The sequence below is a fragment of the Hirundo rustica genome, chromosome 1 (assembly GCF_015227805.2).
Source record: "Hirundo rustica isolate bHirRus1 chromosome 1, bHirRus1.pri.v3, whole genome shotgun sequence".
NCBI classification, from domain to species: Eukaryota; Metazoa; Chordata; class Aves; order Passeriformes; family Hirundinidae; genus Hirundo; species Hirundo rustica.
Window position 1 is genome coordinate 45881605 of NC_053450.1, and position 15670 is coordinate 45897274.

Genomic DNA, 15670 nt, shown 5'->3' on the forward strand with positions numbered 1-15670 from the left:
TGTAGAAATCACTCTCTCTTCTTACGAGGAAGACCAGAGGCAACCTCTCCAAGGAGGATCACAGGAGCAGCCCTCCTGGTGAGGCTTCAGCTTTTTACCGGGCACATTTTTTGTTGTTTCAGGGCTCAGTGCTTTGAGGACAGGGCATGCTCTTCTCCCCAAGGTGAGGCTGGCCTTCCACAGGAAAAGACCTTTGAATTCTGGGAACAGTCTGGAGAGAGCAGTATCCCTGCCCAGTTCACCAAGATTAAAATTATGAAGCCTGATGCTGTATCATTTATTTAGAGTAGTGCTGTGCTTTTTCTCCTTTTTGTATCTGATGGACCCTTTTCAATCAGTCTTTTCTGTCAGGAGAGGGCAAATGGGAGATTCTGGATAACTGAATAAGAAAAGGAATTTTGTCTGTCATCTGAACATCAGCTTGGTCATTAAAGTACAAATACAAAAAAGTATGATTCTTCTTAGTACCTTCCTGAAAACAGTGCATTACAGAAGAAAGCATATGATGCATGACATTTAGTAGTGATTTTTCTTGAGAGGGACCTTTAGGTTTTGAAGCTAAATAGTTTGTGCATGGTTTAGCACAATATAAGAAGCGCAATAACTGAAATGAGGCATAAAGCCTCATTTCATCTTCATCTTCAATATGTGGATTTCAGCACAACCTTCATAATGGTATTTTGCACTTCTATAGCCCATACAATCAAAATACTTCATAAACTTTGGAAACATTAAAGAGCGATCATTGGTTATAAAAGCACACTTTTATTTTTTTACTTACTATTATTTGCAGTAACCCAGAAGATAAGTGGTGGTGAACAGAACTGGGTAGAGAAGGCAGTAATCTGTTACCAGTTCTGTTTTGTGCACAACACGTCATTATCTCTACATTTGGTTTCACTGATTTCTTGTTCCAGTGTGTGTCTTTCAGACACAACAAAAGGAAGGAGGAAGGGAATTAAACAAGAATAGGTAATTCCTAAGTAGATAAAGGGACACGTGGTACAAAATACAGCTTAGGGGAAAAAAAAAAAAAAACCACAACCCACAAACACAAAAACCAAAACAAAAACTCGAGGTCTTTAACTTAGGTTTTCTATTAGGTATTTACTGCCTCCTCCATCTTGTCAGTGAGGGACAGTCCCAGAGCTCATAAGTAATCTTCCTGAGATAGCACAGCTGAATCACAGGCTGATGTGGGCACAGAATGTAGTATTTTTAACATATTTTAGGGTTTCTGCCTTACCCCATTGGCAGAGAAGGTGCTGGGAGCATAGTTACGGTTGCTGCGAAATGAAATTTTTTGAATGTTTTCAAGCTTGACTGGATCTTTGTGAAGCTTGAGGTGCAAATCCCTGTGGCCATCGACTGGCAACCAACTGAGGTGTACCATAGGACGTGGAAGGAGATGGTTTTCTTGCTGGTGGTGGGGTCAATTTGTAGGAGGGATGCTGTTCCTGTCTAGGGTTAAAAATCTCTGCCTAGCTGTCCACAGAAGAGTATCATTGTTACATGGCGTGGACGGCGGGTGAAGTACAAGTGCTCATAATTGCATGTGATAATAGCAGCAACAAGTTAAGTATCTCTGCTTTTGAGTTTGTTCTTAGTGCATTTGATGTCAGAGTGAATTCAAGTGGACTACTTTTTCAAATTTTCTTTTGTTTGTCATTTTATGTCTGTTTTACAGTGAGGTTTCGAAGCTGTGATGGAAACAAGAAAATACACTTTGGTAGCAGTGAGCCAGAAGATTTCAGAGTAGGTGAAGATGGTGTGGTCTATGCAGAGCGAAGCTTTCAACTTTCAGCAGAGCCCACAGAGTTTGTTGTGTCTGCTCGAGACAAGGAAACACAGCAAGAATGGCAAATGAGGGTGAAGCTAACCCCTGAACCAGCCTTCACAGTGGCTTCGGAAAAGGTATAACAAGAGCTAAATGCAGCCTGTATAAATGTATCCCCACAAAGAGGCCTGAAAATAGGGATTTAATTTCATCTGTCATGCACCTCTCCATGAACCAGCTTATTAATGGCCACCTAGTGCATGCAAAGCTGGAGCTTTAGAAGGAACTTCGATAGCCTTTTATTCTGGAGTTTTGCTAAGGCATGGAAAGTCATGCTCTTTTATATAGAATTCCTTGTGTTTGGGCTTTTTGTTTGTATAGCTTGAGATTTATGCCTGAATTTAAGTCTCACACAGTCTCACATTTCTTTTTTTTAAATTGCTTGAAAGTATTATAGTATTTATTCAAGCGGTTAAATATAACCACAAAATAAACAAATCTCTGATAGAATACATCAGTCACATTTATTAGATGGGAGCTGCAGACTTCCAGCAGTAAGTAGGAAAACACTTCTGGCAGGGAATATTGGCTTTGTCTTGTCCCGTCATAATCAAATTGGAGATTGTAAATTATTCATGATTCCAGCACTGCTTGTAAGGAAGATAGTCTCCCTCTGCTGGAAGCTGCCGTAGGACAAACCACGTACTGTAACAAAAATCAGACATAGCAATATGCAGTTAGCAATGTACTTGCTTTAGAAAAGCATATTAGGTTGTCTACCTTTTTCTGTTACCTGTTACCAGCTGTGTCTTGCCTTCTCCTTAGTGAAGTACAAGTGCTTACAGGTTTACAGGTTTACAGGTAGAGAACAAAATTTATTTGTAGATTAACATACCTGTAATAGGTACGCATTAAAGATTTAAGCATAATGTTAAAAGAGGTAATGTGGTTATGCAATACATTTTTCCTAAGAACACACTGGAGACCACTGCTGTGTAATCATCAGTTGTTTGTTTGCTTACTTGGTGATTGTGTTAAATCTGCTAAAGCATGTTTTTAGCAATGGAAATACAGTTATTTTGTTCATGGAAGCACAGTAGAAGAGCAGATGCTTAGATGTGCCAGAGCATGCCCTGTTTATTCCAAAGCAGCTATTCAGGTATCCTTACCATCAACAGGATGTAGAATAGTAGAATCTGGCCTTCAGTTGGGAGTCTGTTCATACTTTGTGACATAGTTGCTTAGATTAAAATAGAAGTTCTTCTTTTAAAATATTTGGAAAATGTTTTTGTCACCCTGTTTGCAACATTAAGCAAACTAGCTGTCGAAAGGATGAAATGACTGCAGATGTAGAACAGAATAGGAAGGGAATAGGAAGGGAATGTTGACACCCAGCAGAGATTAATGCCCAGTGTGTAAAGTGGGTCATCTACTGCATCCATCATGGCTGACATAGGTTTAAAATAATTACAGCATTAATTCTATGGGATTTAATAGGGTCATAAATATTTGAGACATTCCTTACCAGTATGTATTAAACTTATCTTGGAACTCAAATTACATTATAGCACACCCAGATCTAAATTTAGTGTACAGTAGCACATTACCTGAACTGAAGCTCTTGCTAATGAGAAATACATAAAGGCATACTTCTAAATTCTGCAAAATATTAACTACTTCTCAGAAAGTGCCGGATAGTTTACACAGTAGTACCATGTTATAAATGGTTTATAATTCTCTTTCTCTTCCTAGTTAAGTAAGGAAAAAAAGAATTCTTATAGTTTTGCAGTTGTAAACGATATCGGTTATTTTCAAACTGCACTGTGAATGCAAATAAAACAGTTTGATGAACACAGAGGAAAGACAGCCTTTCAGTCAATTATGTAATTGTACCTGAGTTACTTTGTAACATCTGCTAGTTATTCTGCTTCTAACATGTGCTTAATTTTATCTTGTACCTGGGAAAGGACCAAAGGAAAATTGAAGAAATCATATTTCCATGGCAACAATACAAGCACAGCAGCCCTTTGAAGAGGCAGAAGAGGGACTGGGTTATTCCGCCAATCAACCTACCAGAAAATTCCAAAGGACCTTTTCCTCAGGAATTAGTTCGGGTAAGGAAGTTAATAGAAGTGTGGTTTCAGTGTCTCTCAGAGAGCTCTTGAAGAGATTTTGTGTAAATGATGTCTTGTTCATCGTCCAGACATTTATCAGAGTCTTTTGGGCTGGTTTCTTACTGCTGCCTCTGCATTGCATGCTGGGATGAATCTAATTTCCTGGGGTTTAACTTGTTCCTGTGCACTTGTACTGCTGGAAGGCGACCTTGTTTTTGGGTGTAAGTGTGTTAAGGGGTATCTCTGCTGGTTCAGGAGTTCTCCAGTCTCCTGCCCCAGAGTTCTCTGCCTGGGAAATGGTGTGGGAGTGAGCAGGAAGCAGCGTGCAGCAGGAGACCAAATGAAATGGGATCAGATAGGGTGAGGACAGAAGCTGTTCCACAGGACCCTGCTGCCCAGAAGTGGCCACTGCAAGGAGCTAAGCTTCCAAGCATGCTACTGCTGGGCTGGCTTCCAACCATGCTACTGGCTGGTCATGATCAATTTGTTGGAACTTGGCAGAGCATTAGCCCGAGTTGATAGGACACAGTTTCACTCTGTTCTGTTTTGTGTGTGTGCTGGTGATTCAGCTGCTCCCCACAGATGCACTGCCCTTCGGTTGTTTCCTTGGAAGATGAAACAAGTTCAGTCTTTAGGCAAAAATGGCAAGTTTCTAAAGAGCTGGCCTACAGTGGAACAGAGCCTGTAGCTTTGGGCTGGGTAGATATAGGAGAAGGGGAAAAACACAAACCAGACTTTTAATTTCATGTGTAATTCTATAATCGTATATTTTTTCTCTGAGATCTAAACAATTCTGCTTAAGCTAAAATAATTGCTTTTGTTTAGCACATATCATTTTTATTCTGAGAAATAAACAGGGATAATTTTACGTTTCTGAATATCCTTTGACTAGTTTCTAACAGAGTGCTGTTGAAAACTTCAGACTTTACACCAGCTCTGCACCATTTCCAGAACAACTACTTTTGCAAGTACAGCTTAAGGAGCAAGTAGAAAATAAATAGAGCTGCTGCATGTCTCAGCAGCAGTCCCATCCTGCACTTGTTTGTAGCTAATGTAAACTTCATCTTTTTTGACACACAGATTAGGTCTGATCGTGATAAAAGCCTTTCGCTACGGTACAGTGTGACTGGCCCAGGAGCTGACCAGCCTCCAACAGGCATCTTCATCATCAACCCCATCTCAGGACAGCTGTCTGTGACAAAGCCTTTAGACCGGGAGCAGATTGCTTCTTTTCATGTAAGAGTTTAATTTACCATAAATCAGATTATCAAATTGAAGATGAACATCTGCTTCGAACATGACTTGAGCAGCCAGCATTTAGTTTTGTATGAGATATGATTTGAAGAGTTTGTAGCAGATTTGTATTTATTGTACTTAATAAGGCTAACTCTTACTATATTTAAGCAGCTTAAATACATTAACATACGTAAACAGTGATTAAATGTATTTAGATAAAGTAATTTTAAGAGATTGAAATATGGATACTGTGGCTTATATTTCAAGTACAGGCCATTGATCACAGTCTCCACTGAATTGTATACTTTCAAAAAGTTTATTTTTAATTCAGCAACTTAAATTAGGATGTGACTGCTATTAGAATTGCAGCAGCTGTGATTTGAGAAATGGATGGGAAGAATAACGTACCAATTTTTATTTTAGGGGTGAATCTAAGCATTTTAATAGAATTGTAAATTAGGCCTGTCAGCTTATGAAAATGATATTCTTTGCTCTAAAGAAATTGACAAAGTAGACCACAGATTCCAGTACCAGTGGAAAAGGAAAGTTTCGAGGAAGAGGGGGAGAGCAGACTGTGAACTAAAGTTTGCTGTGCTTTTGAGAAACTATGCTGAAATCACCCAGCTCCTGGAGAGAATTTTCCAGCATGTTTTGGATTAAAACACTCCTTGCCTTGTGCTCTGGGGAGCCCTTTGAGTGCTGCTCCCAAACAGAGGACACAGCAGGAGGCATCTAAGGGGAAATGTGTGTGAAAGGTTCTCTCAAACAACAGCTCTGGCGTCCGTAAGATTTTAATTGAGCATTTGACATGGCAATTCAGGATTTACTGATTTGGGAATTCACATTTATATGAGTCTTTTCCAGATTGGTGAGTTAATAATGCCATCTTGCTGCTTTCTAGTAGTTTTCTGGCCATAAGATAATGTGTGTGTATATGTATGATGGGCATCAGCAGTACTGCTACAGGAGAAAGTTCCTCTTTTCCCTAGCAAAGGCCACACTGTGGTCTAAATACACAGATTTACATTCAAATCTGCATACTTTTAGAGAATGCTTTCTAATAGTCATTATTAAAACCAGAATTCTATATGACAGTAGGCACTAGTAGTAATCAAAATTACATGATCTAAAATTATTTTCATCAAATCAGAGAAGGAAGTCTGCAACTTAGAATAGTTTGGAAGTCTGAACATCAGCTCCATTAGCAACTTGGGAATTTAAAAGGTCGGTATGAGGGAGCAGTGGCAGATAACAAAATACACTGAGCTAAAAATGCCTGGCCTAAAACTTCCTGTCACTGTTATTATATCTATTTGCACCTGTACGTTGTGCAAATTCTAATACTTTTAATGATTTTTGCAGCTGAGAGCACATGCAGTGGATGTAAATGGAAACCAGGTGGAAAATCCTATTGACATTGTTATTAATGTCATTGACATGAATGACAATAGACCTGAATTCTTACACCAGGTGTGGAATGGGACAGTCCCTGAGGGATCAAAGCCAGGTAATACATGGACTTTTGGGAGGCAGGGATATCATTTTGAAGTATCATATTTACAGTATCATTTTGAAGGTGTGATGAGGGGGCTACCTTCAGACCTTGTAATACTTTGAAAGGTGTCTTTAGTGTGACAAGCAAAATCTCAGGTACTATCTTCTTATTTCACCCTCTTTTTAATGCACTTTTTAGCATGCTGGGATTCATTTCCAAAAGGCAAAATTGCTATGTACATGAACTAAAACCAGGGGAGGCTTTAAGAATATGACTTGTGGTTCATGGTTTTCAAAATCCTAATTATAACATCACAGTTCTTACATTTGTTTTTATGATAGACATTGATGTCCATTTAGTTGACAGGTCAGGGTATAAGAGACTTCCGAAATGTCACTAGATCCAGTTCTAGTTCTGATTCCCAGAGGCTTTGCAGATATTGGGATTTGAAATCAGTGTCATTTGAATTCTTGAGAAAACCTAAGTGTTGTTCAGATCTCATTAAAATTCTAATCAGCTCAGACTAAAGTTTGCAGTATGGCTGAAACCACTTTCTTAATTTGTCAGAAGTGCAAAATGAAAGGTTAACACCAGAAATGTGTTTTCTAACTTTGCAGTGTTTACTTGGCATTTGAGATTTATCTCAAAGACTTTTGAGAGAGTATTATTTATATTGATTTTCAGTCGCTATCAGTATGTCCACCAATTCTGAAAAATAAGTATATTTCCTTTGGCCCAATTAATAACATAAGTATCTAAACATGAGATGTTCTCTTGTTACAGAAATGTTATTTGTGGCAGAACTGTAGGATTTCATTGTTTATGTAGCTTCTTCAGATATAAGCAAATCTAGTCTTCTGTAAACACAGAGTATTTTTATCTGCTCTTATGTATTTTAATTACTCTGTTGGTAATGAGTCTTGAGTTTAGCCAGTTTGTTTTAAGTAAAGAAGGAATGTGCAGATTTTACCAAAAGAAATACGTGCTTTGACCGCTGCTTGTAAAGTGATCTTGTATAATCTGAGTGTAAACTGTTTATATAACATCAATTATTTATCCTGCTGCTAGGAACCTACGTGATGACTGTTACTGCCATCGATGCTGATGATCCCAACACCCAGAATGGCATGCTGAGATACAGAATCTTGTCACAGGCCCCGAGCAGCCCCTCTCCAAACATGTTTACAATCAACAACGAAACTGGTGACATTATCACTGTAGCAGCTGGGCTTGACAGAGAGGTATGGCAGATCTTAAACCCATGGGCTGGGCTGCACTTAGTATTGTGAAGATGCACGGCTCGGGGGTGTGGGTGGGTGAGAGGCTGGACATGAGCTGACAGTGTGCACCTGCAGGCAGTCATATCCAGGGCTGCATCAGGAGCAGCATCACCATCAGGTCCAGGGAGGTAATTTTCCTCCTCTCTCCTGCTCCTGTGAGACCCCCACCTGGAGTGCTGGATCCAGATCTGGGGTTCTCAGCACAGGAAATATATGGACCTGCCTGGAGCAAGTCCAGAGGAGAGATGGGATGATCATCAGAAGGTTGAAGCACCTCTCCTATGAAGATAGGCTGAGAGAGCTGGGACTGTTTAGCCTGGAGAAGAGAAGGCTCTGGGGAGACCTTTTTGCTGCCTTCCAGTACCCAAATGGGGCCTACAGGAGAGCCTGGAGAGAGGTTTTTAGTAAGGGCATAGAGGGATAAGACAAGGGGAATTGACTATAAACTGAAAGCGGGTATATTTAAATCAGATAAAAGGAAGAAATTCTTTACTGTGAGGGTGGTAAGACGTGGGAACAAGTTGCCCAGGGAAGTGTGCGTGCCCCATCCCTGGAAGTGTTCAAGGCCGCGTTGGATGGCATTCTGAGCAACCTGGTGTCGTTGGAGGTGTCCCTACCTGGAGCTGGGTGTCTGCAACTAGATGATCTTTAAGGTCACTTTTAGTCCAAATAATTTAATGATGCTGTGAAATGTTTCTCCCCCCACTGAGTCTTAACTTACTCCCTTTCTTCACCCTGATGACACTGTTCATTGTCCTAGTCCCAGAGTACAAAAACTTAGAGGAGAGAAAGTGATGTTGGGGATGAAAATTGGACCTACATATTCCATACATCTTGGCTGTGTGGGGTCATGGAAGGGATCTTGTCACATAAGCCTGTTTGCACTTAAGAAACAGATACACACTAAAGCAGAGCAATGCAATAATAATGACAGTAAAAAGAAATAATCTCTCAGTAATTCATTGCTACGTGCTGAGCAAGGTCCATCCTGTCTAGGCAGTTCTTCACTGTGCCCACCACTGGAGAAGGAGCGTGCCAGATCCTCTGCTCTGATTCACCCATCTGTGAGGTTGGGAATAAAAATATTTCTCTCCCAACTCCAAATCTGTCACACTAACTGCTTTTAAACCACTTGAAAACTTCACAAAATATAAGCATTATTTTATAAACAAGCTATAAAATCCAAACAAATCTCTTTTGAATACATCTTGTTTCAACTTCTGTATTACTAACCTCATTTTAGCTCATTAAATCTGAAGTACTGGATTTACTGTTCATCTTTTAGCTGCTTGTTTATAGTTATTTAAAATGGAGAATAAAAATGCTTTCTGAAGTTCTGTGTTTGCTATTAATATTCTGATGCATTTCAGTTTGAAAGAGGCAATCAGAAGATTTGAGAAGCTAAACAGACTGTTAGATATTCCAATTAATTTTGGGGGTTTTATTAACATTCATTCAATTTAAGTTGGTTTTGAAGAGAAGGGATTTGAGCAAAGGAAAACCCTGAACTTTACAGTATTGCCCTATTAAATTAAAAGAATGATGGGCAGCTTTGCCGTTGTTCTTAAAATCCCCTGGTCATCTTTGACAGATGAACTTTCAGGACATAGCGATAATTCTTGAGGTTTTATCACTTGGTGACTAGCTGTACCAGAGGGATTTAACTCGGAAGAAGCCAGCTGCCTGTGGAGCTTAGACCCTCGCATTAACAGTTGGAAAAGCCTTGTCATTCATCATCAGTTTCCCTGATGGATCACTCTGCTGATACCCAAATGGGTATATATAAACATTTCTTGAACATGCTGGATATTAATGACTAACGTTAAATCATTCAAATATTAAATTAGACTAATATGAGATAAAATGGTTTCCTTCCCAAGCTTTGCTTCCTCCATTTCCTGAGTCATTTTGTGGAAGTCAATTAAATTAAAATGACTGGGAGTCTAGAGTGCCAAAGCTGAATCGTCTTCTGACAGTGGGCCGGGGAGTGCCTTGTTGTCCACGTTCCCCAGCAGGTCTGCCCGCTCCTGCCTTCCCACTCTTCCCTGCAGGTCTCCTCTCTCTTTATAAAGCTCTGATTAAAGTCATAAAATACTAGACAGAATTTTAAATTCTTATATAATGTGACACATTTTTTTATGGGGGCATAAGTGTTGTAAGCATTCAAAAAAAAAAAAAAAGTGGTTCCTCTGATAGCATTCCTCATCTGCTGGTATTTTAGATTAACATGCACAATGCATTATCTGTACTAACATGCACAGGAAGAGGTTTGCTTAGGTAAGGAAATTCAGCTTAAGGCAGCAGAAATCTTTCATTTGTTATCTCAAAAGATGCTGTTTCATGAGATCCAGCTGCTCTTATTTCTTCCGTTATTGCTGTGGAATTCACTTCAGCATTAAAACATCTGCCTTACTGCTGGAGGTGCTGAAGAAGTCAGGCAGGGTACTTAAATTTACACACTGACATTCCTGCCTCACGTGAGGTTAATTCAGTGAAGTGCTCTTTTATTTGGCCTGTGTTGAAGTGGAAAGATGTGAACTGATGAGGTCTGCGTTCTTTCTTGAAGCTGCCAGTTCGCTTTTGGATGTGTTGCTGCTAAGTCTCTGTGCAGGCTGCTGACACATGCTCCACAGCTTATTCCTGGCTGCTTCTCAAACTACAGTAAAAAGAGGAGAGACCCACCTTCCCCCAGTTTCCCCATGCTTGGAAACTTTTGTGCTTGTTGATTTCTGAAATTTCACTCTCAGCAGTTGATTTACTTTATGTGAGTGCTGGGAGGAGGGGAAAAAAAAAACAAGGAGCCAAACAAAAACACTAGTATGCTGTCTTTAGGGGCACTTTCTGGACAAGTTTTTAGTGTGCTGGTTCTCTTGGAATTAAGTAAGATGATTACCAGGAAGCGAAGTCTCTGAGAAATAATAATGGAGTTTCCTTAATGAAATTTGCTTCTTGGGATCAATGTGTTAAGACCCAGATGAATCAGAAGCACCTGCTGTTTCAATAACATAGAATCTTATGGCAGTGAGATTTGCTTCAATACTGCTTTAGATTTTATTGCTTCATAGTAAGTAAAGTATGATTTTTTTCCTGGATGAAAGTGGTAAAAGCATTTCTTTGATTCCCTCATGACTGCTACTCTTGGTGTCATGAAGGAAACCTGTAGGATGTGTAAAGCCTTTTGAAGGTCAGTTTGCAAGTATATTTTCCAAGCAAGAATTCATATATATATATATATATATGCTTTATTAAACATATATACTACACTTTTGTAGACTTAATACTAAAAGTATTAAGACTTGCTGTTCTAAAGAATTGTGGGATGCATGTATATCAATACACATTTGGGGTGTTTTGTAAGGTTTCTGTGTGAAAGAGGGCATGAGCATAAACCATTATCTTCAGTGGGCGATAAAGACCCATACAGCTAATTTTAAAAACTTTCTATTCAGTGACTCATAGTTGCTGCTTGGAAATGTGCAAACCGTTAAACCTCTCATGTCTGTCGTACTGTCTGGCCAAAGTTTGAAAGAAAGCTGAATGCTATCAGTGGAATTATCCTTGCTTATTTTTTGTGTCAATACCTGTAATTCCTTTTTGTAAATGGTGTGATTCTCGGGGTGTCCTGCTTAGGGTCAGGAGTTGGACTCTCAGATCCTGATGGGTCCGTTCCAGCTCAGCATGTTTCATGATTTTATAAATTCTTTCCATGAGAAGTAATCTGTCATATACCCCACTCTTCAGACAGTGGAAGATAATAACACATCAAATGGGGGGAAAATCCCAAAACAAAACAGAAAAATAGGCTCTTCTTGAAATATTTTTATTTTGTGAAAAGGTTTTTGCCGGTGTTAGTAAGCCATTTGTGAAAGTGCTGTTTCAAAGTAATAGCAGCTCCTTATGTTTGTGTCCTTTCTTTTGGGAAGAACTGAATCGTAACAGTTCTCTCCGAGGAAGGATGATGAACTGCTAAATGAAGGAGCATGCACAATATTTGAGAGCAATGCATTAAAATAAACTTTTCAGCAATTCTATATGGAAAACATCTTTATGATTTTATTTTCTTTTCTTTTTTTTTTTTTTTTTTTAATAGAACCTTGTTGATGTTGTCAGGATCAGGTCTCCCTCCGCCAGGCGTTTCTTAGGGACCCTGGCCCCACTCCAGCTGTGAGGGGGGAACGAGTGCCCAGCTCAAGGGCCGTTAGCAGCAGTGGGGGGAGAGGGGGCCCACAGCTGCTGTGCTCAGCCAGGGTGTTTAACATTTATGGAAATAGCCCGTTTGGTGCTTCCCTCCCCCTTTCTCCCAGTGCCCTTACTCATCTCTGTTGGCCTCGACATCTTTGGTTTCCATAGAGATCACAAGAAGTTGCAGCAGCAGTTTTATACTCAGGCTTGGCTGAAACAAAACCTTGGCAGTTGTGGCCGTTTGGCCGACAAACGTACCTTGGCTCAGTGCTCTCAAATGCTTTTGAGGACTTTCCCTGTTTTAGTATAAAATGCACGCTGGTTCTCTTTTCGCCATTTGAAAAGCGTTGTTAAACCTGTGATCATGCATTAACTGTCTAAAGTGGTTTGATTTATTGGGGTAGGAAGCAGTCAGCCTGTCCTTACCTTGATGGTCTTTGAAGAAAGTCAAACAGTAGTGCAATATAAGCAACCTGCTGCTGTATTCCTGTGGCACAGACTTTGCTCCTGTCATTTCAGGTGATGCTAACTAACTAGAATAAACTGTGCGATAGGCTCCACTGCTTAGCGGAGTGCAATTTTGAGAACACCTGCTGTCCTATGGTAATGTTAGTTTTGTCTAAAACTTATGTTGTCATTTTGTGTTTTAGAAAGTACAACAATATACATTAATAATTCAAGCTACGGACATGGAAGGAAATCCAACATATGGTCTTTCAAACACAGCAACTGCTGTCATCGCTGTGACAGATGTCAATGACAATCCTCCAGAGTTCACTGCCATGACTGTAAGTACAGGATAGGAGTTACTGAAGGATGTGCATATTTATAACTGTTCTTTCTCATTATATTCACAGACAGTAAATATTCTTTACTTATTAAATGCCATATTGGCAAGCAGAATCAAAATCTGTGAAGAATATATATTTCCCTTACATACAGTGTTCTGCTTTTGACCAAAAGGCAAAAGCTGACAAGGGAATTAAGCCATTGGTTCTCTGGGTGGCCTCAGGTAAACTTCATTAGATAAATTGTCAGAGCTCCACTGAAGAGAGATGGGCTACCCTGCTTTGATGGATGTTCAGCCTGATGTGGCCCTTGCATGCCCCTCCAGATGAAGTAAAGCGTTTCCACGGTTTTTGCAGTTCTACGGGGAGGTACCAGAAAACAGGGTGGACGTGATCGTAGCGAATCTAACGGTGATGGATAAAGACCAGCCGCACACGCCGGCGTGGAACGCGATGTACCGAATGACTGGGGGGGACCCGACGGGCCGCTTCACCATCCTGACCGACCCCAACAGCAACGACGGGCTGGTGACTGTGGTCAAGGTAAGGCAGGCTGGCGTTTCAGAGAATTCAGCAGAGATGGAAGAAGTGGGAGAACTCCGGCAAATTTGAATTCCGGAGGCCAGCATAAATCTGGAATAAAATGGGTGCGCCCTTTCTTGTGGAATCTAGTAACCTGTCTCTTCAAATGTTACCTTGCTTGTGCTATCAGTAGTATTCCACCTGCTCAGTTTTAAAATTATCAGGCTAGGTTATTAGAAATTACAAATCTTGAATCTTTATCTGCTAAAAGTTAGAAATTACTGTGTGCAAAAGCGTATGCTTAGTATTTTTTGCCTGTCTAAAGGAACAACTTCCTACCGCCTCAATTAGAAGTCATGCGTGTTGTCTGCACATTTTATGTCAAGATGTTCCATTAAGGAACAGATACAGGCAGTCAAAGCACAATCAGAGAGGAAAAAATGATAGGTGGGAAGGTACTTCTACAAGAGACATTTAAAGACTGGCTATTTTTAAAACCTCATTTAAATACCTTTTATGGAATAACCTGTCTATCTTCATTCTCTAGCCAACACAGCTCTGTGATGAGGGACAACTTATTTCGAGTGATAATAACAATGTGGTTCTATAATTAAACCTGCCAGGCAGTAGCCACGTTTCATCATGACCCTCTGATAAATGTCTCGTCTCTGAGTTGGCCTGCTCTGGTTTTGGCTGATCCATTTCAAAGTCAAATGTGTGATGCCAGTAATCCCATTTGGAAATTAAAAAATTCATTTTTACTTTTCTCTTTTTTTCTGTTTGATTGTTTTGTTTCCTTTCATTTCATTTTATTTTGTTTGATTTTAATCCTCCGGGTATCTAGTTGACAAAAAGATACAACCTACAAACAGCATTGATAGTAATTCACACTGGGTTTTTTTTAAGAACTGTCTCTGGTTTATAACTGCTCTTCCCCAGAGGTACCAGTTGTTGCATTGCAGTCTTCCAGGAAGAATTAATGTGAGTGTCTGTGCTTTTTAGCACGCTTTTAAGTGCCCAGACATGGGAAGAGTTGGAAACCTGCCTGCAGTTTTTTATTGGCAGTGCGATGAGTTGATCTCTCAACCTGTAATGAAGATTAGATTGTCTCCTGTCACTTACTTCATACTGTCACATGCCAGCTGCCCCAGTAAGGTACAGGGTTTTCTTCCAGTCTGGGATCTGTGTAAGTAGTACAGTGCATAGTACAAAGGCAGATCCTGTCTCCAGGAATGCCTCTACCCTGTGCAGCATGGCACAGAACTGTAGAGTCACACTGTTTTCACTTCTCCTTAAATTGGACTTCCGGCTTAGTGAAGAAATCTCCAAACTGAAGGGTGTCTTCACTGAGAAGATGGAAGTTGTAGGTATACGAGAAATGAGGTTTACTGGGATTACCAGGAGTCTTTCTAGTGAGGTGTTGAGGGCATGAGAGTCTCTGATCTATGGGAATAACTATAGTCATGAGCTTGTTTGAAGGAAGCTTTCATCATTCTAACAGAAAGAGGCAGCTTTTTGTCCCCAGGAGAGATCATCAGGAGGCACATGTGGGTGCCTGGAACAAAGCTGGGAGCTTCTTTATCATTTTGTGATTAAACTATTTGTTTCCTCATTTGTCTCTAATGGCAGTACCAGAGTAGGTTAAATCCAGGAATGACAAGGTTTGTAGTTCTTCTGACTTCAAAACTGCTGCTGCTCCTGCTAAGCAAAACCCCAGCACAAGGGCTTGTGTTGAGGTGATAATACTGTGCTTTCTTCAGACTCTGTGCTCATTTTTGAGAAAAGCAGTACGAGTAATCTTCAAAAATGCACTTTAAATTTAAAATGTTATCATGTGTCCATTGCTACTGTGAGTAAACATTAACACTTCCTGCTCTTTGCTCTTCCCAGCCTATCGACTTCGAGACCAACAGGATGTTTGTACTTACCGTAGCTGCGGAAAATCAAGTGCCTTTGGCTAAGGGGATTCAGCATCCTCCTCAGTCAACAGCGACCGTGTCCATTACGGTCATTGATGTGAATGAGAGCCCGTACTTTGTCCCAAACCCCAAGCTCGTGCGGCAGGAGGAAGGGCTGATGGCTGGTAGCATGCTGACAACTTTTACTGCTCAGGACCCGGATCGTTACATGCAGCAAACGTCTCTAAGGTCTACATGAGCATTTTGCAATGTTTGTGTTATGGAATGGGTGGGGGTGCAGAGAGATGACGCGTGAAATCTCTGCGTTTACCGTAGCACTCAGCTATCCCAACGCATCCTGTGGGTTTTGTGCAGCTC

The 15670-nt window shown here is 40.3% G+C and overlaps 1 protein-coding gene across 1 annotated transcript in view; it reads left to right on the plus strand.

Annotated features, from left to right (window-relative positions):
• CDH2 (cadherin 2) overlaps positions 1 to 15670 on the plus strand; it is a 115150-nt gene that overhangs the window by 75028 nt on the left and 24452 nt on the right. Inside the window, exons 3-10 of the mRNA XM_040087533.2 lie at positions 1688 to 1914; positions 3745 to 3891; positions 4972 to 5127; positions 6490 to 6634; positions 7691 to 7863; positions 12735 to 12872; positions 13230 to 13415; positions 15285 to 15541. Of these exons, the coding sequence (XP_039943467.1) occupies positions 1688 to 1914; positions 3745 to 3891; positions 4972 to 5127; positions 6490 to 6634; positions 7691 to 7863; positions 12735 to 12872; positions 13230 to 13415; positions 15285 to 15541 (1429 nt within the window). The remainder of the gene's footprint in view (positions 1 to 1687; positions 1915 to 3744; positions 3892 to 4971; positions 5128 to 6489; positions 6635 to 7690; positions 7864 to 12734; positions 12873 to 13229; positions 13416 to 15284; positions 15542 to 15670) is intronic.